At 46.1% G+C, this 19655-nt stretch overlaps 1 protein-coding gene across 1 annotated transcript in view; it reads left to right on the top strand.

The window, feature by feature from the left end:
- BAIAP2L2 (BAR/IMD domain containing adaptor protein 2 like 2) overlaps positions 1–19655 on the top strand; it is a 29186-nt gene that overhangs the window by 1461 nt on the left and 8070 nt on the right. Inside the window, exons 3-7 of the mRNA XM_004373852.1 lie at positions 977–1063; positions 1484–1545; positions 14290–14361; positions 14546–14662; positions 15567–15713. Of these exons, the coding sequence (XP_004373909.1) occupies positions 977–1063; positions 1484–1545; positions 14290–14361; positions 14546–14662; positions 15567–15713 (485 nt within the window). The remainder of the gene's footprint in view (positions 1–976; positions 1064–1483; positions 1546–14289; positions 14362–14545; positions 14663–15566; positions 15714–19655) is intronic.

Raw genomic sequence — 19655 nt, 5'->3', positions numbered from 1 at the left:
CACCCTCTCTAGGCCCCTCCATGTAGCACAGACCCACACCCACCCCATATTCTCTGCACCCCACACTAGATAGCTGTCCACAAGACACATGGCTCCTCCTTACCCCTACATTCTCCTACCCACCACCCTCACCCTGGCAGTCAGGGACCCCTGCACATCCCATACCCTCACCTTCCTGTGCCCACACATCTTATACCCATCCCACCCAGCCCACACCCCCACACCCCTTACCTACCCCTGCTTACTCAGGTGCCCCCAAATTCTCCCTGAGATATAGGGCCAGGCCTGGCAGGGCCCACACAACCCAGCACCCCCCAACAGCTACACATATTTTTCTATGTCACTAGAAGCTACCTGGTGACCCCACCACCAGACTAGTTCCACCACTGAATCCTAGCCTTACACCCACAACTGTTTTTGCATAACTCCTAAGCCAGCTCACCACTCACTTGGTCCCAAGCAAACAGCGAGCCTTCACCCACCCCGGGGTGGCCCCCATGTTTCCCAACACCACCCACTCTGCCAGCACTAATCAACAGAGTCGGGGGCCCTCTGTGGGATGGATGGCACAGTGGAGGCCCAACCACACAACGCTGAGCACCACGCCGTCCCACCCTGCCTGCTCTCCTCCACACCCGCACCCAGCTCCCAGCCCTCACCCCACCCCCTGCCCCTGCACCTCGAGCCTTGCAGCACAGCTGCCACACCCTCCTGATGGGCACACACAGGGACATCTGCACCTGTGCCTGGCACAGGCAAGCACCCATGCCGGGAGCAGCTGTCCCACAGGGCGCCCCATTCCACACCCCTTGCTCCTCCTCCCAGTGCCATGTCTCTGCACACACCCAACTCCACGCCCCCCTCATGGGCACATAGCCAGATCCCACGGTGCACCCCTCCACACTCCTCTCTCCTGACAAGGGTGGGGGTGGAGCAGAGGAGGGACGGGAACCGGACCCCGACCTTCTTGCCACAGCCCTGTGCGAGGCAGCAGAGGTGTACTTCAGTGCCATCCAGAAAATTGGGGAGCAGGCCTTGAAGAGCTCCACCTCGCAGATCCTGGGTGAGTGCAGCCCCTCCCGCTTCTTGGGGGACATTCCTCCTAGCCCATCCTCCACCTCCAGGTCACCTCCTGCTATCCAGGTGCTGGGGACCTCCGTCTGTCCCATCGATGCCTCCCCTCAAGCCTGCCTTTGCCCACCATCCTAGGGTTCAAGAGGAGGCCTCCTTTAACAGATGTGCCCTTCCAGAAAATTCCCCTAGACACAGACCTTGCACCCAGGTCCCCCAGCCCACACTCATTCCTACAGTCCAAGCCCCTCCCCCAACTCCCTGAAGCTTCCAGGGCTGGGACATGCAGCCCCAGAGCCCTGTGGGAGATCCCTAAAATCAGCCTCAGGCAGGCCCCTTGGGCAACTTCTGGTGGGAAGAAGGTGGGCAGAGCAGGCTCTCCCACACTGAAGCCACCCCCTCCATGCCTCAGGTGAGATCCTGGTGCAGATGTCTGACACCCAGCGGCACCTGAACTCTGACCTGGAAGTAGTGGTGAGTATTGGATCTCACGGCCTCAACGAGCGATGGCCCCATCTCCCAAATTCTCTCAGGGAGGACTTCCTGGCTCCCACCCGGCCCTGAGTGGCACGGGCACCTGCCAGGGCCAGGATCTGCTGGGCACGGCTACCTGTGTTATCTTGTTCAATCCTCACAGCAACCCTAGGAAGCAGCTGCCATGTCTATCTCCATTTTACAGAGGAGGAAACTGAGTCTCAGAGGTTTAAAGCTGGCCTTAGATCCCAGAGTGAGTGGAGGAGCTAGGGTAAGAAGGGACCGTGCCCAGGGGCGTCAGGCCCCAGCCCCCTTGCCTCCTCCTTGCCCCTCCCCACTCCCTTCTCCAAAGGAGCAACCACAGTGTGTGAGTAAAACCCTTCCACGTCCCTGCTGCCCACAGAATTGAACACAGTCTCCCCAGTGAGGAGTTCTGGGCCCTGCTGACCCAGCAGCCTCCCACCAGCACCCTCCAATCACAGCCCAGCCACCCCAAAGAGCTGGCCCTCCCCAGACCCAGCTTGGTGTCCCCACCACTGGGCCACTGTCCCGCTTCTCTCAGCCTAGAGCACTGGTCCTGCCCCTGCCATCCAGCACAGATGTACCCTCCTCCATGAAGCTCCTCTGATCTCTGACCTCTGGAAGATTCAGTCACTCCCTCTGGATGCCAGACAGAGGCTTCTTTCTGTACCTAGCACCTGGAGGTTAAGACAGCAAGCTCTGCAGCCAGAACACCTGGGCTCAAATCCCAGCTCCACCAGCTACCAGCTTTGTGACCTCGAACAAGTTACTTAACCTCTCTGTGCCTCAGTTTACTCGTGTAAAATAGTTGTTGTTGTTAGATGCCATCAAGTCGATCCCAACTCATGGCAACCCTATGTGTGTCAAAGTAGAGCTGTGCTCCATAGGGTTTTCAAGGCTGTGACCTTTTGAAAGCAGATTGCCAGGCTTTTGGCTAGTGAAAAACCAAAATCAAACCCATTGCTGTTGAGTCAATTCCAACTTATAGTGACCCTATAGGACAGAGTAGGACTGCCCCGTAGGGTTTCCAAGGAACACCTGGTTCCTTTTGATTTGAACTACTGACCTTTTGGTTAGCAGCCGAGCTCTTAACCACTGCGCCACCATTTTGTCTAGTTGTCAGTGCTTAATTAACCATTTGCACCACTGCCTTGTAGGATTCTTGTGAGGATGAAGTGTAACCTGCTCGCCGTAATCCCTGGCAGCTGGAAGCCCTCCATGTATCTCAGTTGTGATCATTAGAAATAGAATTTAGTTCCCTGTCTTCTATCCCTCCCCAGACTGGGGGCTCTGCAGGATGGGATGTGGTGGTCTTTTTCTCACTGTAGCTCAGGGCCTGGCATGGGTCTGGTACCGAGCAGGGCTTCACTGACGGTGGATGGAAAAACTGAGCTTTGAAAAGGGAATGGGTCTTGGCTAGATGGAGAGGAAGAGAGGGTGCTCAAGAGGGCTGAATGGGATGAGAAAGGCCCAAGGCAAGCAGGGGCGCGGCAGAAGGCAGAGTGGGAGAGGTGGGCCTGATGGTGAGGGGTCTTGGAAAGTTCAGAAGGAAATTTCAATCAATTGTGATAGTCCGTGGTTCTCAGATGTATGGGGGCAGGGAGCCCTGGAAACCAGAGTGAACTTTGTGGGGCACCATAAAATACTCACCAGTTTGGTTACCTTGTTGGAATGGGGAATGGTTTTCCAAGCAGAAAATGCAGGTGCATCATATCTCCACACGGTAAATCCACGCCCCTGGGCCTGTCTCCTCAGGCACTGTGAGGTGTTGCTAAGCCCATACACCTCTTGGGGCTGGCAAGGCTCACCATGGCAGCTTGTGCCTTCCTGTCTTTGTGCTTGATGTCTCTCTGTGTCATTTGTGGCACACCTGGGCTGGGCAAAGACGAGTCTCACCCAGACCTGCTCTGTAAAGAGAGCTATCCTCTCAGGGCACCAGTCTTGGCTGTGGCAGTCGGGCAGTGCCCTCAGCCAGAGCGGTACCAGGTAGAATAGTGCCAGAGGCTGCCTCCATCTTGGGCTCATTCATTCAACAACCATTTGCTGCCATGTGCCCCCGTTGTGTGCCAGGCACAGTTGTAGGCACGGGGGACACAGCAGACAAAATTCTTCTCAAAGAGGGGAGTCAGACCAAACCCAAGATAAATAAGTAAATATATATGCTACTGTCAGATGCAGAAAATGCTATGGAGAGAAGAAGAGCAGGGAAAGGGGATAGGAAGAGTTTGGGGAATGCAGCTTTTAATAGATGGCCAAGGAAAACCTCTCTAGAAAAGTGACATTGAAAACAGATCTGAAAGAGGTGAGAGAGTTAGCAGGGAGATATCTGGGGGAAGAGTGTTCTGGGCAGACGGAACAGTATATGGAGAGGCTCAGAGGGGGCCCGTCTGGTATTTTCAGAACATAGTGAGGAGGCCTATGTGGCTGGAGATAAGATCAGCAGTTAACAGGGGGAATTTGTTGAGACTCTGGCTTTTCTTCTGGAAAATGGAAGGGCTGCCATTATTAGAGGGCTTTGAGCAAAGGAGTGACAGGATCTGACTTAGGATGGGTTTTTTTCCTTCTTTTTCTTCTTCATCTTCTTTTTCCTTTTTAGACCTAGTCTTAGTCATCTAGAGCTGCTCTAACAGAAATACCACAAGTGGATGGCTTTAACAAAAAGAAGTTTATTCTCTCACAGTCCAGTAGGCTACAAGTCCAAATTCAGGGCCTCAGCTCCAGGAGAAGGCTTTCTCTCTCCGTCGGCCCTGGAGGAAGGTCCTTGTGATGTCAGTCTTCCTTTGGTCTGGAAGCATCTCAGGGCAGGAACTTCAAGTCCAAAGGACAAGCTCTGCTCCCAGCACTGCCCTCTTGGTGGTGTGAGGTTCCCACGTGTCTCTGCTTGCTTCTGTCTTTTATATCTCAAAAGAGATTGGCTTAAGACACTAATCTTGTAGACCTCATCACTATAACTGCCGCTAATCCATTTTATTACATTATAGTGATAGAGTTTACAACACATAAGGAAATCACGTCAGATTACACAATTATACAATACTGGGAATCATGACCCAGCCAAGTTGATACGCACATTTTTGGGGGAACATAATTCAATCCATGACAGACATCTTTTATTTTAAAATAAAACACTGATGCAGAAAATCACATTGAACAAATGTAGAGTTTAATAAAGCATTATAAAGCAAACATCCTTGAAACTCACCAAGGTCAAGAACTTTCCTGGCCTCCCCAGAATTCCCTCCATGTGCCCCCATTAAACTCACAGCTCTTCCCACCCTCCAAAAGTGACCACTAGTCTGACAATTCCTTGTGTGTCTTCATATTTTTTTCACCTAAGCGTACATCAACAGACACTATAGCTTAGTCTTACTCTTTAAAAAATATATATGTCTTTAAGTCTCTTTTAATTTACTGATTTTCTCTCCATCCCTTTCTTTTCCTTAAAATTTGCCTGTTGATGGCCCTGGAGTCATTTGAGTTTCCCACAGTCTGGAGTTTCCCACAGTCTGGATATTGCTGATCTCATACTCATGGTGCAGTTCAGCTTGTTCTTCTCTGGATTCAGAAATTCAGAAAAAAACTAATTTCACATAAAAAAAATAGCAAGAAAAAACCTTTGATGTAAAATCCAGACTCAGGTTCCATACCTTTGGCAAGATAGAGGGTGCTGGATTCTTCCACCAGGAGACACATCACACCTGTTGTCATGTGCTGTTAGCAGCAATGGATTTTCAATGTGCCTACATCTATGAATGCATTGGGAGTTACAAAATGATACTATTCTGATGCTCTTTCACATATTAACTATAACACTTCTATAAAAAGATGCTTCCCCCCTTACGTACTATTTGTTAGCCAAGGACTCCTATTATTTGTATGTTGGATCTCCATAGACTATCTTCAATATTTGTCTCTTCATCTTGGATATCTTTATGTCTTTCTTCATTTCTTTCTTCTCCCACTTCCAGATTCATTGTTGTAGTTAGTAGCCATCGAGTTGGCTCCAACTCATGGTAACTTGATGTATAGCAGAGCAAAACATTGCCCAGTCCTGTGCCACTTCATGATTGTTGGTATGTTTGCGCCCATTGTTGTGACTCATGCGTCAATCCATCTCATTGAGGGTTTCCCTTGTTTTTGTTGACCCTCTAGCTTTATCAAACATAGCATCCTTTTCTAGCAATTGATTTTTCCTGATGATCTGTCCAATGTGAAGTCTTGCCATCCTCGCTTCTAAGAAGCATTCTGGTTGTATTTCTTCTAAGACTGATTTGTTCATGATAAACCAAACCCATTGCTATTGAGTCGATTCCAACTTATGGCAACCCTATAGGACAGGACAGAGTAGAACTGCTCCATAGGGTTCCAAGGCCATAATCTTTATGAAAGCAGACCGCCACATCTTTCTCCTGCAGAGCGGCTGGTGGGTTCAAATTGCTGACCTTTTGGTTAGCAGCTGAGCGTGATTAACTACTGCACCACCAGGGCTCATTTTGTTCATCATAGTATGATTTATATATATATAAATATATATAATATATATATATATAAATATGGTGCAGTTTATATATATATATATATATAAATCATACTATGATGAAGAAAATGTATGAATAAAAAGTATGAACTATCATACTACTACTAAACAAAGTTTATATATATATATGTTTAGATATATATAAAAGATATCTAATGTTCTAAAATTAGACAGTGGTGATAGCTGCAAAACTCTTGAATATACTATAAACTACTGAACAAAATGTATATAAACTTTATTAAGTTGTTTTTAGTATATTCAAGAGTTTTACAATTATCACCACTGTCTAATTTTAGAATATTTTCATCACCACCCCCCAACAAAAATAAAACAAAAAACTCCATACCCATTAGCAATCACTCATCATTTCTTAGATTCTTTTTGATTTAAAAAATTTCCACCTCTCTGCTTTCTGTTTTTCTTGAGGCATTATTTGTTGTATTTATTCACTCTTGTGTTCCTTGTTGCTTAGCCCTCATTACTGAAATTGTTTTTCTTTTTAAATTTATAATTCTTTCCTGAGTTCCGTCATCTTATTTCTATATTTTTCTAATTCCGATCTATGTTGTGTCTTACGTATCTGGTATCATTTTGTTAATGTCTTTTGGTTCACTTTCAAGTAGTAATTAACAGTTTCTTCTGTTTTGTGGGTCTGTCTTTCTGGTGTGTTTTCATTGTCTGTAGGAATGTTATTCTCTTCCTTATTCCCTTTTTTTATCATAACGGCTTTCTACTGGATTTTACATCAAAGGTTTTCTCTTGCTAGTTTTTTTTATGTGAAATTAGTTGTTGTTGTTTTTTTCCCCTGAACTTTTAGAAGGAGGTATGGTTAAGGACAACTTTTATAACTTCACAAGATCTCGTCCTGCTGTTTTTGTGTAGTTCCCAAAAACATGGCAGCCTTCTTTCTAAAATTTCCTGGCTCTGTTGCTCTCCCTACTTTTATTGGACTTTCTCTTCCCTTTGTCTCTCTTGTCCCTGTTCTTCTTGATTTTTATCCTACCCCCAACATTTTCCCCTCAGTTTGAGCCCTATCCTGGAATACAGCCTGGATGGTCGGTTCAAAGAGTTCATAGGGGCTAGACTTCTCCAGTCACTTCAGACTCTACCAAGAACTCCTTGAGCGCCTGCCTTTTGGATTAGCCAAAATCCCTTCGAGTTTCAGCTGCTGTTCTCAGATTGCCTTGCTGTGCTTTCCAGTGAATATTTGTTGACTATTTTGTGGGGATTCTCTTGTTCTCAGGTCCATCAGACACCTAGTCACCTCCCACTGCTTTGTCCTGCACAGATGTTAACATTATGCAGACCTCATAGCTGTCAGCAACTTGTGTTTTGGGGTTTGTGGGGATATCTTGTCACATAGTTTTGTTATGAATGTTATCTGTAAGTTTTTGGTTTTGCTGTATAGTTTCTCTATCTGTTTTTATAAGAGAATGAGGGAAGATTTTAAAACTATGCTGTCATTGCCACCATCATCCCAGAATCAGACTTATTGTTTTTTATTGAGGTAAAAGTTATATGCAATAAATGTCCAGTTCTAAAATGTGAAGTTTGATGAGTTTTGACAACTGTATACATTATTAACCACCATGTTAACATGAGTTAGAACATTTCCATCAATTCAGAAAGTTCCCTTAGCTCCTTTAATCTAAAGATTAATGTTGCCTCTTCTAAAGCTTCATATGAATGGAATTATACAGTATGTATTTTTGTGTGTGTCCAACTTCTTTCATTCAGCATAATGTCTGTAAGACTAATTCATGTGTTGCATGAATCAATACTTCATTCTGTTCTATTGCTGAGTAGTATGCCATTGTGTGCGTATACCACAGTTTGTTTATCCATTCTTCTGTTGGTGGTCATTTGAGTTGTTTCCAGTTTCGGGCTACTATGAATAACACTACTGTGAACATTCTTGTACAAGTCTTTTTGGTGGATATTCATTTCTCTTGGGAAAATGCCTACGAATGTCTACTTAACATTGTTAGAAACTGACAAAGAGTTCTCCAAAGTTATTGTACCATGCTGCACTCCCACCTGTAATGTGTGGAAACTGCAGTTGCTCTACATCCTTACTAGCATTTGATGTTGTCAGTCTTTTTAATTTTAGCCATTCTAGCAGGTATGAAATGGTATCTCAATGTGGTTTTATTTTGCACAGCCCTGATGACTAATGCTTTTTAATATGCTTGTTAGCCATTCATACATCTTCTTTCATAAGTGTTTGTTTAGTCTTTTGCTCATGTTTTATCAGGTTTACATCTTTTTATTGTTCATTTATAGGAGTTCTTTATATAGCCTTGATAAGAGTCATTCATCAAATACATGTACAGTAAATATTTTTTCCCAGTCTGTAGCTTGTCTATTCATTTTCTTAGTGATGTCTTTGCTTAGTGGTGTCTTTGATGAACAAAAATGTAAAATTTCAATAAATTTAGCAATGTTTCAATGGTTTGTACATGTGTCCTGTGGTAGGCAGAATAATGGACCACATATCCTAATCCCCAGAGCCTGTGAATATGTTACCTTATATGGCAAAAAGACTTTGCAGATAGGATTAAGTTAAGCACTTTGAGATGGGGAAATTAATCTGGGTTATTCAGGTGAGCCCAATGGAATCACAGGGTCCGTAGAAGTAGAAGAGGGAGAGAGAAGAGTAGTCAGAGTGATGTGATATGAGAAGGACTCAATCCATTGCTGCGAGCTTTACAGATGGAGGAAAGGAGCCATGAGCCAAGGACTGCAGGTGGCCTTTGTTGTTGTTGTTAGGTGCCATCGAGATGGTTCCGACTCACAGTGACCCTACGTACAACAGAACGAAACACCGCCCAGTCCTGCACCATCCTCACAATCAGTGTTATACTTGAGCCCATTGTTGCAACCACTGTGTCAATCCATCTGAAAGTGGCCTTTAGAAGCTAGAACGTACTAGGGAACAGATTCTCCCCTAGACCTTCCAAAAAAGAGTGCAACCCTGCTTACCCCTCGATTTTAGCCCAGTGAGACCTGTGTCAGACTTCTAGCCTATAGAACTGTAAAATAATAAATTCATGCTGTTTCAAGCCACCCAGTTATAGGCAATCTATTACGGCAGCCATAGAAACTTAATACATGTCCTATCTAAGAAATATTTCCTACCCCATGGTCACAAAGATATTCTCTTAGGTTTTCCTACAGAAGCTTTATGTTCTGGGTTCATTTTTTCCCTGTATAGATATTCAGTTGTTCCACACCATTTGCTTTCCCCATTGAATTAACTTGGTGCCTTGGTCAAAAATTGATTGATTACATATAGGTGGGTCTATTTCTGGACTCTTGACTCTGTTTCATTGATGTATTTGTCTATACTTACAACAATCCCACGCTGTCTTAATTACTATAGCTTTATAGTAAATCTTAAAATCAGGTAATGTAAGTCTTCCAACTTTATTCTTTTTCAGAATCATTTTGGCTAGTCAATATTCTATTCATTTCCATATAAATTATAGAATCAGCTTGTCAATTTCTTAAAAAATGCCTCCTGAGTTTTTAATAGAAATTGAATTATTCTATAGAGTAATGGAATCTTAACAATATTGAGTCTTCATATCCATGAGCATGGTATATCTCCACACTTACTTCTCAGCAATGTTTTGTCATTTTCAGCGTAGCAGTCTTGCACGTCTTTTGGTAGATGTATTCTTAGCTATTTGACGTTTTTTGAAGCCATTATAAATGAAAGTTTTGTTTCATTTTCCAGGTGTACATTTTTTGGCTTATATTTTAATAGGATCACTCTGTTGTATTAAGAATGAACTATTAAGGGTGGAGGGCAAAAGCAGAAGCAGGAAGACTAGTTAGGAGGCTACTGCAATAACCTAGGGGATAGATGATGTGGCTGGAAAAGCGTGGCACCAGTGGTGGTGGTGAGAAGAGATCAGATTCAAGATAAAGCCGGCAAGAACTTCTTTTTTTTTTTTTTTAAGTGCTTTATGGAGATATAATTCACATAACATACAATTCACCCTTTTAAAATACACGGTTCAATGGCTTTTAGTATATTAGCAGAGTTGTGTGTCTATCACCACAATCAATTTTAGAACAGTTTCATTACTCTAAAAAGAAACACCACACCACTTAGCTGTCAACCCCTTAAACCCCTTCTCCCATCCCAACCCTAGGCAACCACTAATCTATTTTCTATCTCCATAAATTTTCCTATTCTGGACTTTTCATATAAATGGAACTATGTGATACATGGTCCTTTGTGACTGGCTTCTTTCACTGAGCATAACGTTTTCAAGGTTCATCTATGTTGTAATATGTATCAGTACTTCATTTTTTATTGCTGAATAATATTCCATTATATGGATATACCACTTTATATTTATCCGTTCATCATTTAATCGATACGGGCTACTTCTACTTTTTGGATATTATGAATAATGCTGTTATGAACATTTGTGTGCAAGTTCTTGTGCGGACATGTTTTTGTTTCTCTTGAGTACGTACGTAGGAGTGGAATTGCTGGGTCATATGATAACTCCCTAGGAGCCCTGGGTGGCACAGCGGTTAAAGCACTAGGCTGCTAACCATAAGGTCAGCCATTTGAACCCACCAGCCACTCCGTGGGAGAAAGACATGGCAGTCTGCTTCCACAAAGATCATAGCCTTGGAAACCCTATGGGGCAGTTCTACTCTGTCCTATAGGGTCGCTATGAGTTGGAATCAACTTGATGGCAATGGGTTTTTTAATGACCAATGATGTTGCGCATTTGGTCATTTGTATGTCTTCATGGATTACTTTATACTCAGATCCTTCTTAATTGGATAATTTGTCTTCTTCTTATTCACTGTGATAATTCTTTACATATTCTAGATACAAGTCCCTTATCTGATATATGATATGCAAATATTTTCTCCTATCCTGCAGGTTGTCTTTTCACTTTCTTGATGGTGTCCTTTAAAATACAGAAGTTTTAAATTTTAATGATATGCAGTTTATCTGTTTTTTCTTTTGTCACTATGCTTTTGCTGTCATATCTAAGAAACTGTTGTTTAATCCAAGGCCATGAAGATTTACACATGCATTTTCTTCTAAGAGTTTTATAGTTTTAGCACTTACGTTTAGGTGTATGATCTATATTTGTACATGGCATTAAGTAGGGATCCAAATCCATTCTTTTGCCTGTAGTTATCCAGTTGTTCCAGCACCATTTGTTGAAAATAGAATTGACCATGGGATTTAGCAATGGGAAGGTCATCAGGGATTTCAACAAGTTTTCTTGATGTGGGAAAGCCTGACTGCAGGGATTCAAGAGGAAATGGGAGGAGAGGAGTCGGGGTCAGCCCATAGAGACGATTCTTTCCAGAGGTTTTGCTGCATAGATGGCAAAAGGATTTCCTGAGAACCACTGGAAGAACTCTATGTTTCAACACCTGAACTCAACAGTGGGCCTGCTATCAGCTTCCTTTGCATCTTTATTGAAGCATGTGCTCCAGGGACGGCCTTTGTTGTGATTTGGTTGGAATCCCTCAGACTGCCCTGGGGTTGGAGCCTTTCTTGTTTCAGAACCCTCCCAGTTACTTATAAACAGTCCTCTGATTCCCTTCTGCAAGAGCTCAAAGTTGGCTTCGAGTATCAAGCTTTTGATAGATGCATTTCTTCAGGGAATTGACGAAGACTTCCCATTGGCCCGGTGGTGGGCTGGCCCCATCTGATTGGGGCATCTGGGTCTGTGTCCTCTGCCGTGCTGGCAATCCCAGCCACGCCTGGCAATGGGAAGAGTTATATATAATCCAGCTGTTCTGCTCTAACGCACATCTCCAGGATGTGACTCAGCCCATGCGCCACCGGAAGCAGGAGGAATGACAGCTATATAGAGTAGAAGTCAGCTTGTTCGCTGATGATTTTTCCTAGGCAAGAGGAGCCAGGACAGGGCAAATAAAATTAGCAGGAAAGGAAAAAGCCCTCAACTTGTCGGCTGCACTGAGGGCAAAAGCAAGCCCTTTTGGCCCTACCTTGAGAACATTTTAAAAGAAAACCTTCGCCCAGGACTCCCTCGTCAGACCTGTGCTCTCGTCCTGCCTCCCACGGCTGCCTGAATGACAGCCCTACAGGCTCAGGGCTGCCTCCTCCTGTGTCATCTCAGCTTCTCCAGCTCTGCAGTGGTCAGAGTGGAGCCACCATGTCTGTTCTGGTTTTGTGCATTTTAATGTTTGCTGTGGTCTGTCAGGTGGTTGGCGTCCCTGCGTGGTGCAAACCGTCGACGTGCTTGGCTGCTAATCGAAAGGTGGAGACTTGAGTCCACCCAGACGTGCCTCAGAAAAAATGCCTGGAGTTCTACTTTTGAAAAATCAGCCATTGAAAACCCTTTGGAACACAGTTCTACTCTGACACACAAGGGTTCACCATGAGTCGGAGTCAACTCAGTGCCAACTGGTTACTGGTTTGGTTGGGTATTCGAGTTCATCTTTCCAGGTATCCCACCGCCAGCACCGCACCCCATCATCTTTACCATTGTCTTTACCAGTGCTCTGGTTACAAAGCTGCCTGGGTTTGGAGGGTCTATCCCAACCCTACCTTCCCCAGAAGTCCCATTGTTTAGATTGCACAACTTTGCAGAATGTACAGTTTTTTGTTTTTGTTTTTTTTTTTCAGGAACACATGAGTGGTGTTACAGCAGAAATCTTGGGCTTTCTCTTTAGTGGGAAACAGGGCCAGGGGTGGGGTGAGGCCAGCAAGGCGCCTAGGACACAGAATTCAAGGAGAACCCACTGTCAGGGTTGCGCACATGCAGCGTTGGGGAGACTCACCTCCTATTGGACCCTGCGTGGCACTTCCTTCTTAACACTGACGCCCCCCCCACACACACACCTTGGCAGCCACAGCTCCGGGTCTTCGGGCTTGGCAAGGACTGAGGAAGCCACACTCAAGCTCCCTTGCAGACCAGCAGGTCCCATGGTTTCAGAAACAACTGTAGAAGAAAACCCTAAAATCTAGACATTGTATAATGTACTCATTTTCCCTGCATTCTGGAAGGAGATTACTAATACTCCTTTTCCACGTGGCAGCCTGGCCCTGTGGGACAGAGCTCTTGTGGCAGGAGGTGGAGTCCATGGAAGGTTCTGGAGCAGGAGTGCCGTGGGTAAGGGTACACAGACAGAGAAGCCTGAGCAGAGGTGGAGGGTCTCCGGAGGTGTAAGCATTCGAGGGTGGGAGAAGCACCTCTTCGTTTCCTGTACTGTCTGACCCAAGGGCAGAAAGGACAGCTGAGAGGGTTTAGATCCAACTCCCACCATGGTGGGTGACCCAGGGAGAGCTGATGGAGGGTAAGGGGGACTGTGCCAAGTGATTGCTGCGGTCCACAGACTCGAAGCTCATCAAAGTTCATAGAGCTGGACCTCAGACAGTATCTGGTCGATTCTTTCCTGGCACAGAAGGGGAAACTGCCCAGAGGGGCAGCGACTTGTCCAAAGTCCCAAGGCAAATTGGAGGCAGAACCAGAATTAGACTGCAGCTCCCTTGAGCTGAGCCCAGCATCCTTCCTTGGCCTCCTCATCTTCTGGGTTGTCTGATGCCCACTCTTTGCCTGACACCCAGACCCACCGCCCCCCATCTAAGGCCTCGGCAGTTCTGAGCACTTGCCCTGAGGATGCAGAGGTGGGTCAGGTGTGGCCCCCACCCAACAGCACTGCTGCCTGGAGGGCCGACCAACCAGCAAAGAGAGAGAAATCCCAACCAGTACAGAGGGGCGTGGCCAGGGGCCCAGAATCAATCCTGCTACATGGCTGAAAGCATGAACAATGAATGAACCAACATGTATTCATTTCAGAAGCCAAAATGACAGAGAGCAGTTAATTCTGCCTGGGGAAATCAGTAAGCTGGGTTTGAAGATTGGTAGGGAATTCCAGGCAGAGGGAATGGCATAATCCAAGCACAGACTGAGACTAAGACCGGGAACAGAAGGCGGGAGCACATTTCTCAAGGAGGTGGTCCAGCCAGGCACTGCACTAAAGGCTTTGCATGTTTAACCATTGGACCCTCCTTCAACCTGCTGCTCAGAGTATCCTTGCTTCTCCGACGAGCGGGCAGGTGCCTGGTGTTAGGAGCACCGCGGACAGGGCAGTGGAGTTGGAGGTGCTCAGGGGATGCTGGGGCCTGGGAAGGGTAGGCCCCCTGATCCCCTGCCCTGCACCCCGTACAGGTGCAGACCTTCCACGGAGACCTGCTGCAGCACATGGAGAAGAACACCAAGCTGGACATGCAGTTCATCAAAGTGAGTCTGGCTTCCTGTCCCAGGCAGGACCTCCTCTCCCGATTTGACAGATGGGCACACTGAGGCCAGCACTGGGCATTGACTGGCTGAGTCCCCCGACCCCTGCCCAGTGCTCTGACCCTTGGGCCAAGTGTCTTGAGTTCTTTAACATGGGGGTCTCCCTCCTCTCTCCATCCCACCCCAGGACAGCCGCCAGCACTATGAGTTCGAATACCGCCACCGAGCAGCCAATCTGGAAAAGTCCATGTCTGAGTTGTGGCACATGGAGCGCAAGAGGGACAAGAATGCGAGGGAGATGAAGGTGCAAGAGCTGGGGGCGGGCAGGTCATGGGGTGACCTGGGCTATGGGGGAACCCCAATACCCTCAGAGTTCCCCCACCCAGCACAAGCCCAAGCCCAAGGGCGTGGCTCGCCCCTACCCTTTGCTGAGCATAGCTGGAGAGTCAGTCTGTCCCCGGGGGGCAGGCACCACAGGCCCCTGGGCCACCCCTCAGCCCTGCTCCTTGCCTCTGTGACTTCCTGGCCTTCCCTGGGTCCCCAGCACCTCCCAACCTTAGTGCCCCCCACTTCACTCTCTTGCTTCACTGGGCAAACTGAGATGTTCTGCCGAGATGCTCATGAACACGGTAGCAAAGGCACAATCCGCCAGCAGCCCCATCAGCCTCTCTCTGGGCAGAATTGTCTTCCCTCCTGGCTAAGGCCAGTCCCTTCTCCCAAGCTCAGGGCCCCATCTCTGGTCTCTGTCTCCAAGACCCAACTCCATGGATTGATAAACCTCTATCTCCTTGCCTGTGTCCTCTTCCGGCCCCTCTAAGTAAGCTCACGTCTCTCATCTTCAAAATCTTCCCTTCCAAGTCAGGCAGTATTAACCCACTCTTTTACACTGTCATTATACAGACCACCCTGGGCCCACCTCTGTGCTCGGCCCTGTACTGGGTGCTGGAGACAGAGCAGTGGCTGGTACAGTGGCCCTGCTTGTGAGAGGCACCCAGGCTGGGAGGGAGGCAGAGCTCAGGCAGATGATCCCCAAGAGAGAGCAGGCCCAGGAGCTAGGATGGGCTGGGTGCTCGGGGGCGGGGCGGGGGCTGCCTCTGGGAGGAGCTGGCCGGGTCAGGAAGGACAGGAAGGATTCAGACGCCTGCACCTATGGGGGGTGGGATGGGGCACCACCCACTGCCCCCAGCCAGAGCCCCCTTTCCTTGCAGGAGAGCGTGAACCGGCTGCACGTGCAAATGCAGGCCTTCATGTCAGAGAGTCAGCGAGCAGCTGAGCTGGAAGAGAAGCGGCGCTATCGCTTTCTGGCTGAGAAGCACCTGCTGCTTTCCAACACCTTCTTGCAGTTCTTTGGCCGGGTGAGCGGGTCTGGGGGATGGGAAGTGGAGCCCTCGTGGGGGCTGTGCCTCTCCGTGAGCGGGCGGTGCACAGGCAACTCCCTCCTTCCTCCCTTTCCCCTTCCCTCCTTCCTCTACTTATTCATGTTTTCAAGCCTCTCTCCATTTCTTTATTTGTGTTGCCATACATTCATTCATTTATTCATTCATGACTATGTTTATTCTTGCATTCATGCATGAATTCATGCATTTATTTATTCACAAATAAACCATTTTTTATTCATGCATGCATCTGCTCACCATTTACAAATTCATTAATTTATAGGTTTATTCAGTTATTGTACATTAATTTTATCATATTATTTAAATCCTCCCATGCTCTTGCTTTGTTCTAGCTGCTAAACCAGTCGGTTTCTCTTATTCCTCATTGGATTTCTAATGGATTTTGCTTTCTGTATTTAGCTGCCATGTTGTTTTGTACATTTGGGTTTATGGCTATTATACCTTCTCATATTGCCATTTATATACTTAATGTCTCTCTTAATCCAATTTGATGTTTTTAATTCCACTTTGTCTGATATGAATATCATCCTACCTACTTTCTTTTCTCTTTGCTTATCTCTTTATTTTAAGTGTGTTTTCTGCTACTAACATATAGCTGAGTTTTGGGATTTGGTGAATCTAACAATCTATGTTTTCTGGTAGAGAAATTCAACCCATTCCCATTTAACATAATAACTGATATACCTGGTTCATCCTTCCAGATGACGGGAGTTAACTGTTATTTACTTTATTGTTTCCTTATCCTCCCTGCCCCCCTTCTTGTTCTTGTCATTTTGGTGAATTACTATATGTTCCCTTTTTCCCCTTATTATTTTGGAAATTTTACTGTTATTTTCCTCTCTACTCGTGGTGACTTCACTTGGTGACCCTTATAATCACATAGGTATTTGTCCATTATCTTTTCAAAACCCTACCCAACCACCCACACTACTCTGTTCATTGCTGCCTGCACCCTGTAAGACGAGACCTTGAGAAGTATTTTCTTGCTTTCCCTTCTACTCTGAAATGAGACCTTTGGAAAGCTTTTACTCTTCCCCTTATTGTCCCCACCCCCTACCTCTTAGTTTTGCCAAGGTAGTTCAGGAATGTTAGTTCTAGACCCTCATTAGTCATTTCTTTGCAGCCTGGCCCTTCCATTTCAAGAACACTTACTCAGCTTACATATATTACCATTTCCCAGTCCACCATCATCATCCACTAATATTTCACATTACACATGGTCGGGTTCACTGCTCACCACTGTTTTCACTCCTTTTCATCTCCCACTGTTGGAGCTCTCTGTTCTGATCAATTGCTGTAGTTAGAGAACTTTCACCAGTATTTCTTGCAGGTACACTCTGAATCCTTGTTGTTAGGTGCCATCAAGTCGGTTCCAACTCATAGCGACCCTATGGTCCTGCACCATCCTCACAGTTGTTGCTATGTTTAAGCCCATTGTTGCAGCCACTGTGTCAATCCATCTCGTTGAGGGTCTTCCTCTTTTTTGCTGACCAACTACTTTACCAAGCATGTCCTTCTCCAACGACTGGCCCCTCCTGATAACATGTCCAAAGTACATGAGACGAAGTCTCGTCATCCTCACTTCTAAGGAACATTCTGGCTGTACTCTTTCCAAGACAGATTTGTTCATTCTTCTGGCAGTCCGTGGTATATTCACACAATTTAAAGGTGTCAATTCTTCTTCAGTCTTCCTTATTCATTGTCCAGCTTTCACATGCATATGAGGCGACTGAAAACACCATGGCTTGGGTTAGGTGCGCCTGAGTCCTCAAAGTGACGTCTTTGCTTCTTAACACTTTAAAGAGGTCTTTTGCAGAAGATTTGCCCAATGCAATGTGTTGTTTTGCAGATCTGCAAATGTCTTGCTTTCACCCTAACCCATGAGTGGCGTGTTGGCTCGTTGAAGGGCTCCAGAGTTGCAGGCCTTTTCTCTTGTCGCCTGAGATGGTATTCCCCTGTCTTCTAGCGCCCTGTGTTGTATAGATGCCAAGCCCTCTTTCCCTTTTAAGTAACTAGCTCTTTCTCTAGGACGCTTGGAGATTTTCTTTTTATCCTTGGGATCCAGGGACTTGTCCAGGCACCAGCTGGGTGAATGCTTCTCCTCACTCCTGCCTCATCAGTGCCCCTTCAGTCTGCAGGCTCGTGTCTTTCTGCAGGTCAGGGGAGTGGTTTTCTGTTTCTTTAATTATTACCTCTTCACCACCATTCCTTTTTCTCCTTTTGGAACTACATCGGTCCTCTCCATCTATGGCCTTCTCCCTCACCATCTGTATGTCAATGTATTCTTGCTCTGTATTTTGAGATGTCTTGCTCTGTATTTCTCCCTCTTGACCTATCAGGCCACTCCGATTCCATTCTCAGCAGGATCATCCTCTCTTTTAGTTCATCTGACCGACTTCTAAATCTTAACATTGGGCTTCTGGTTAAGAAGGCCTTTATTATGAAGCAAGTGCACTTTTCAAGTCCTTGTTAAGTTTGTCATCTCCCTCTCCCAGCTGCCTAGGGTGGTCAGCTAGGTTCTCCTCCCTGGCTGCTGGCTTCTCTTAGATGCCTCATTTCTTTCCTTTGCCTCCTCACAGCCCTGTTCTCACTCCAGGTTGAGTCGAGCTGCAAGGAGGACCTAAAGCAGCAGTGCTGGCAAATGTGGGGCTGGGGACTGGAGACGTCTCTACCCCCGTGGGCTGCCTTGTCTAACTGTCCAGAAGTCTGCCCTCTGCTGTGGTACAGGGAGGACCTCACTCTGTCCGAGGTCTCTCTCTTGCAAGATCAGCTCTTGCTCTGTCTCGGGGATAGGGATTAACTTAGCCCACCCATGTGGACAACCACTGCAGACACAGCTGCTAGGAAGGTTGTGCCTGGCTGAGAGTAGGGGCTGAAATCCAGCCTTCACTCTCCATTCCAAGCTGAACACATGGGTGCAGACTGTGTTTGCCTAAAGAGAGAATTTTAGAACATTTTCACTAGCCCCCAAATAAACCCCATGCCCCTAAGCTATCATCTCCTAACCTTTCCATTCCCCACCCCCCGCCCCAGCCCTCCAAAACCGAACTCAACCCGTTGCAGTCAAGTCGATTCTGACTCATAGCGACCCTATAGGACAGAGTAGAACTGCCCCATAGGGTTTCCAAGCAGCGGCTGGTGGATTCAAACCGCCGACCTTTTGGTTAGCAGCTGAGCTCTTAACCACCGTGCTACAGGGCTGCCTCCTAGCCCTAGGCAACCACTAATCTGTTTTCTGTCTCTATAGATTTGCCTATTCTGGACTTTTCATATAAGTGGAGTCATATAATATGTGGTCCTTTGTGACTGGCTTTTCATTTAGCATTTTTTTTTTAAATTCATCCACGTTTGTAGCACGAATCTGACATCATTTCCTTTTGTTGCTGAATAATATTCCATTGTATGGCTAGACTACATTTTATTTATCCATTCATCTGTTGATGGATATTTGGATGGTTCCCACTTTTTAGCTGTTGTGCATAATGCCAATATGCACATTCGTGTACAAGTTCTCGTGTGGACATACGTTTTCATTGCTGTTGGGTATGTACCTAGGAGTGGGATTGCTGCGTCAAATGGTAACTCTTTGTTTACCTGTTTGAGGTTAACTGCTAGACTGTTTTCCAGAGTGGCTGTGCCATTTTATAGTCCCACCAGCTGTGTATGAGGGTTCCAATTTCTCCACATTCTCTCAAAACACTCGTTATTATCTGGCTTTTTTATTCTTTTTGATGGTTACATCCTGGTGAGTGTGAAGTGGTTTCTCATTATAGTTTTGATTTGCATTTCCCTGATGGCTAATGATGTTGAGCATCTTTTCATGGGTATATGGTCATTTGTATGCCTTTTTGGAAGGAAGCCCCTTTTTGCTTGTGTCCTGAACAGCCAACCTCCAACAGT

This window comes from Trichechus manatus, unplaced genomic scaffold (genome assembly GCF_000243295.1).
Source record: "Trichechus manatus latirostris isolate Lorelei unplaced genomic scaffold, TriManLat1.0 scaffold00027, whole genome shotgun sequence".
NCBI lineage: Eukaryota > Metazoa > Chordata > Mammalia > Sirenia > Trichechidae > Trichechus > Trichechus manatus.
Note: the sequence above shows the minus strand (reverse complement) of the source record. Positions and strands in the feature narration are given on the sequence as shown.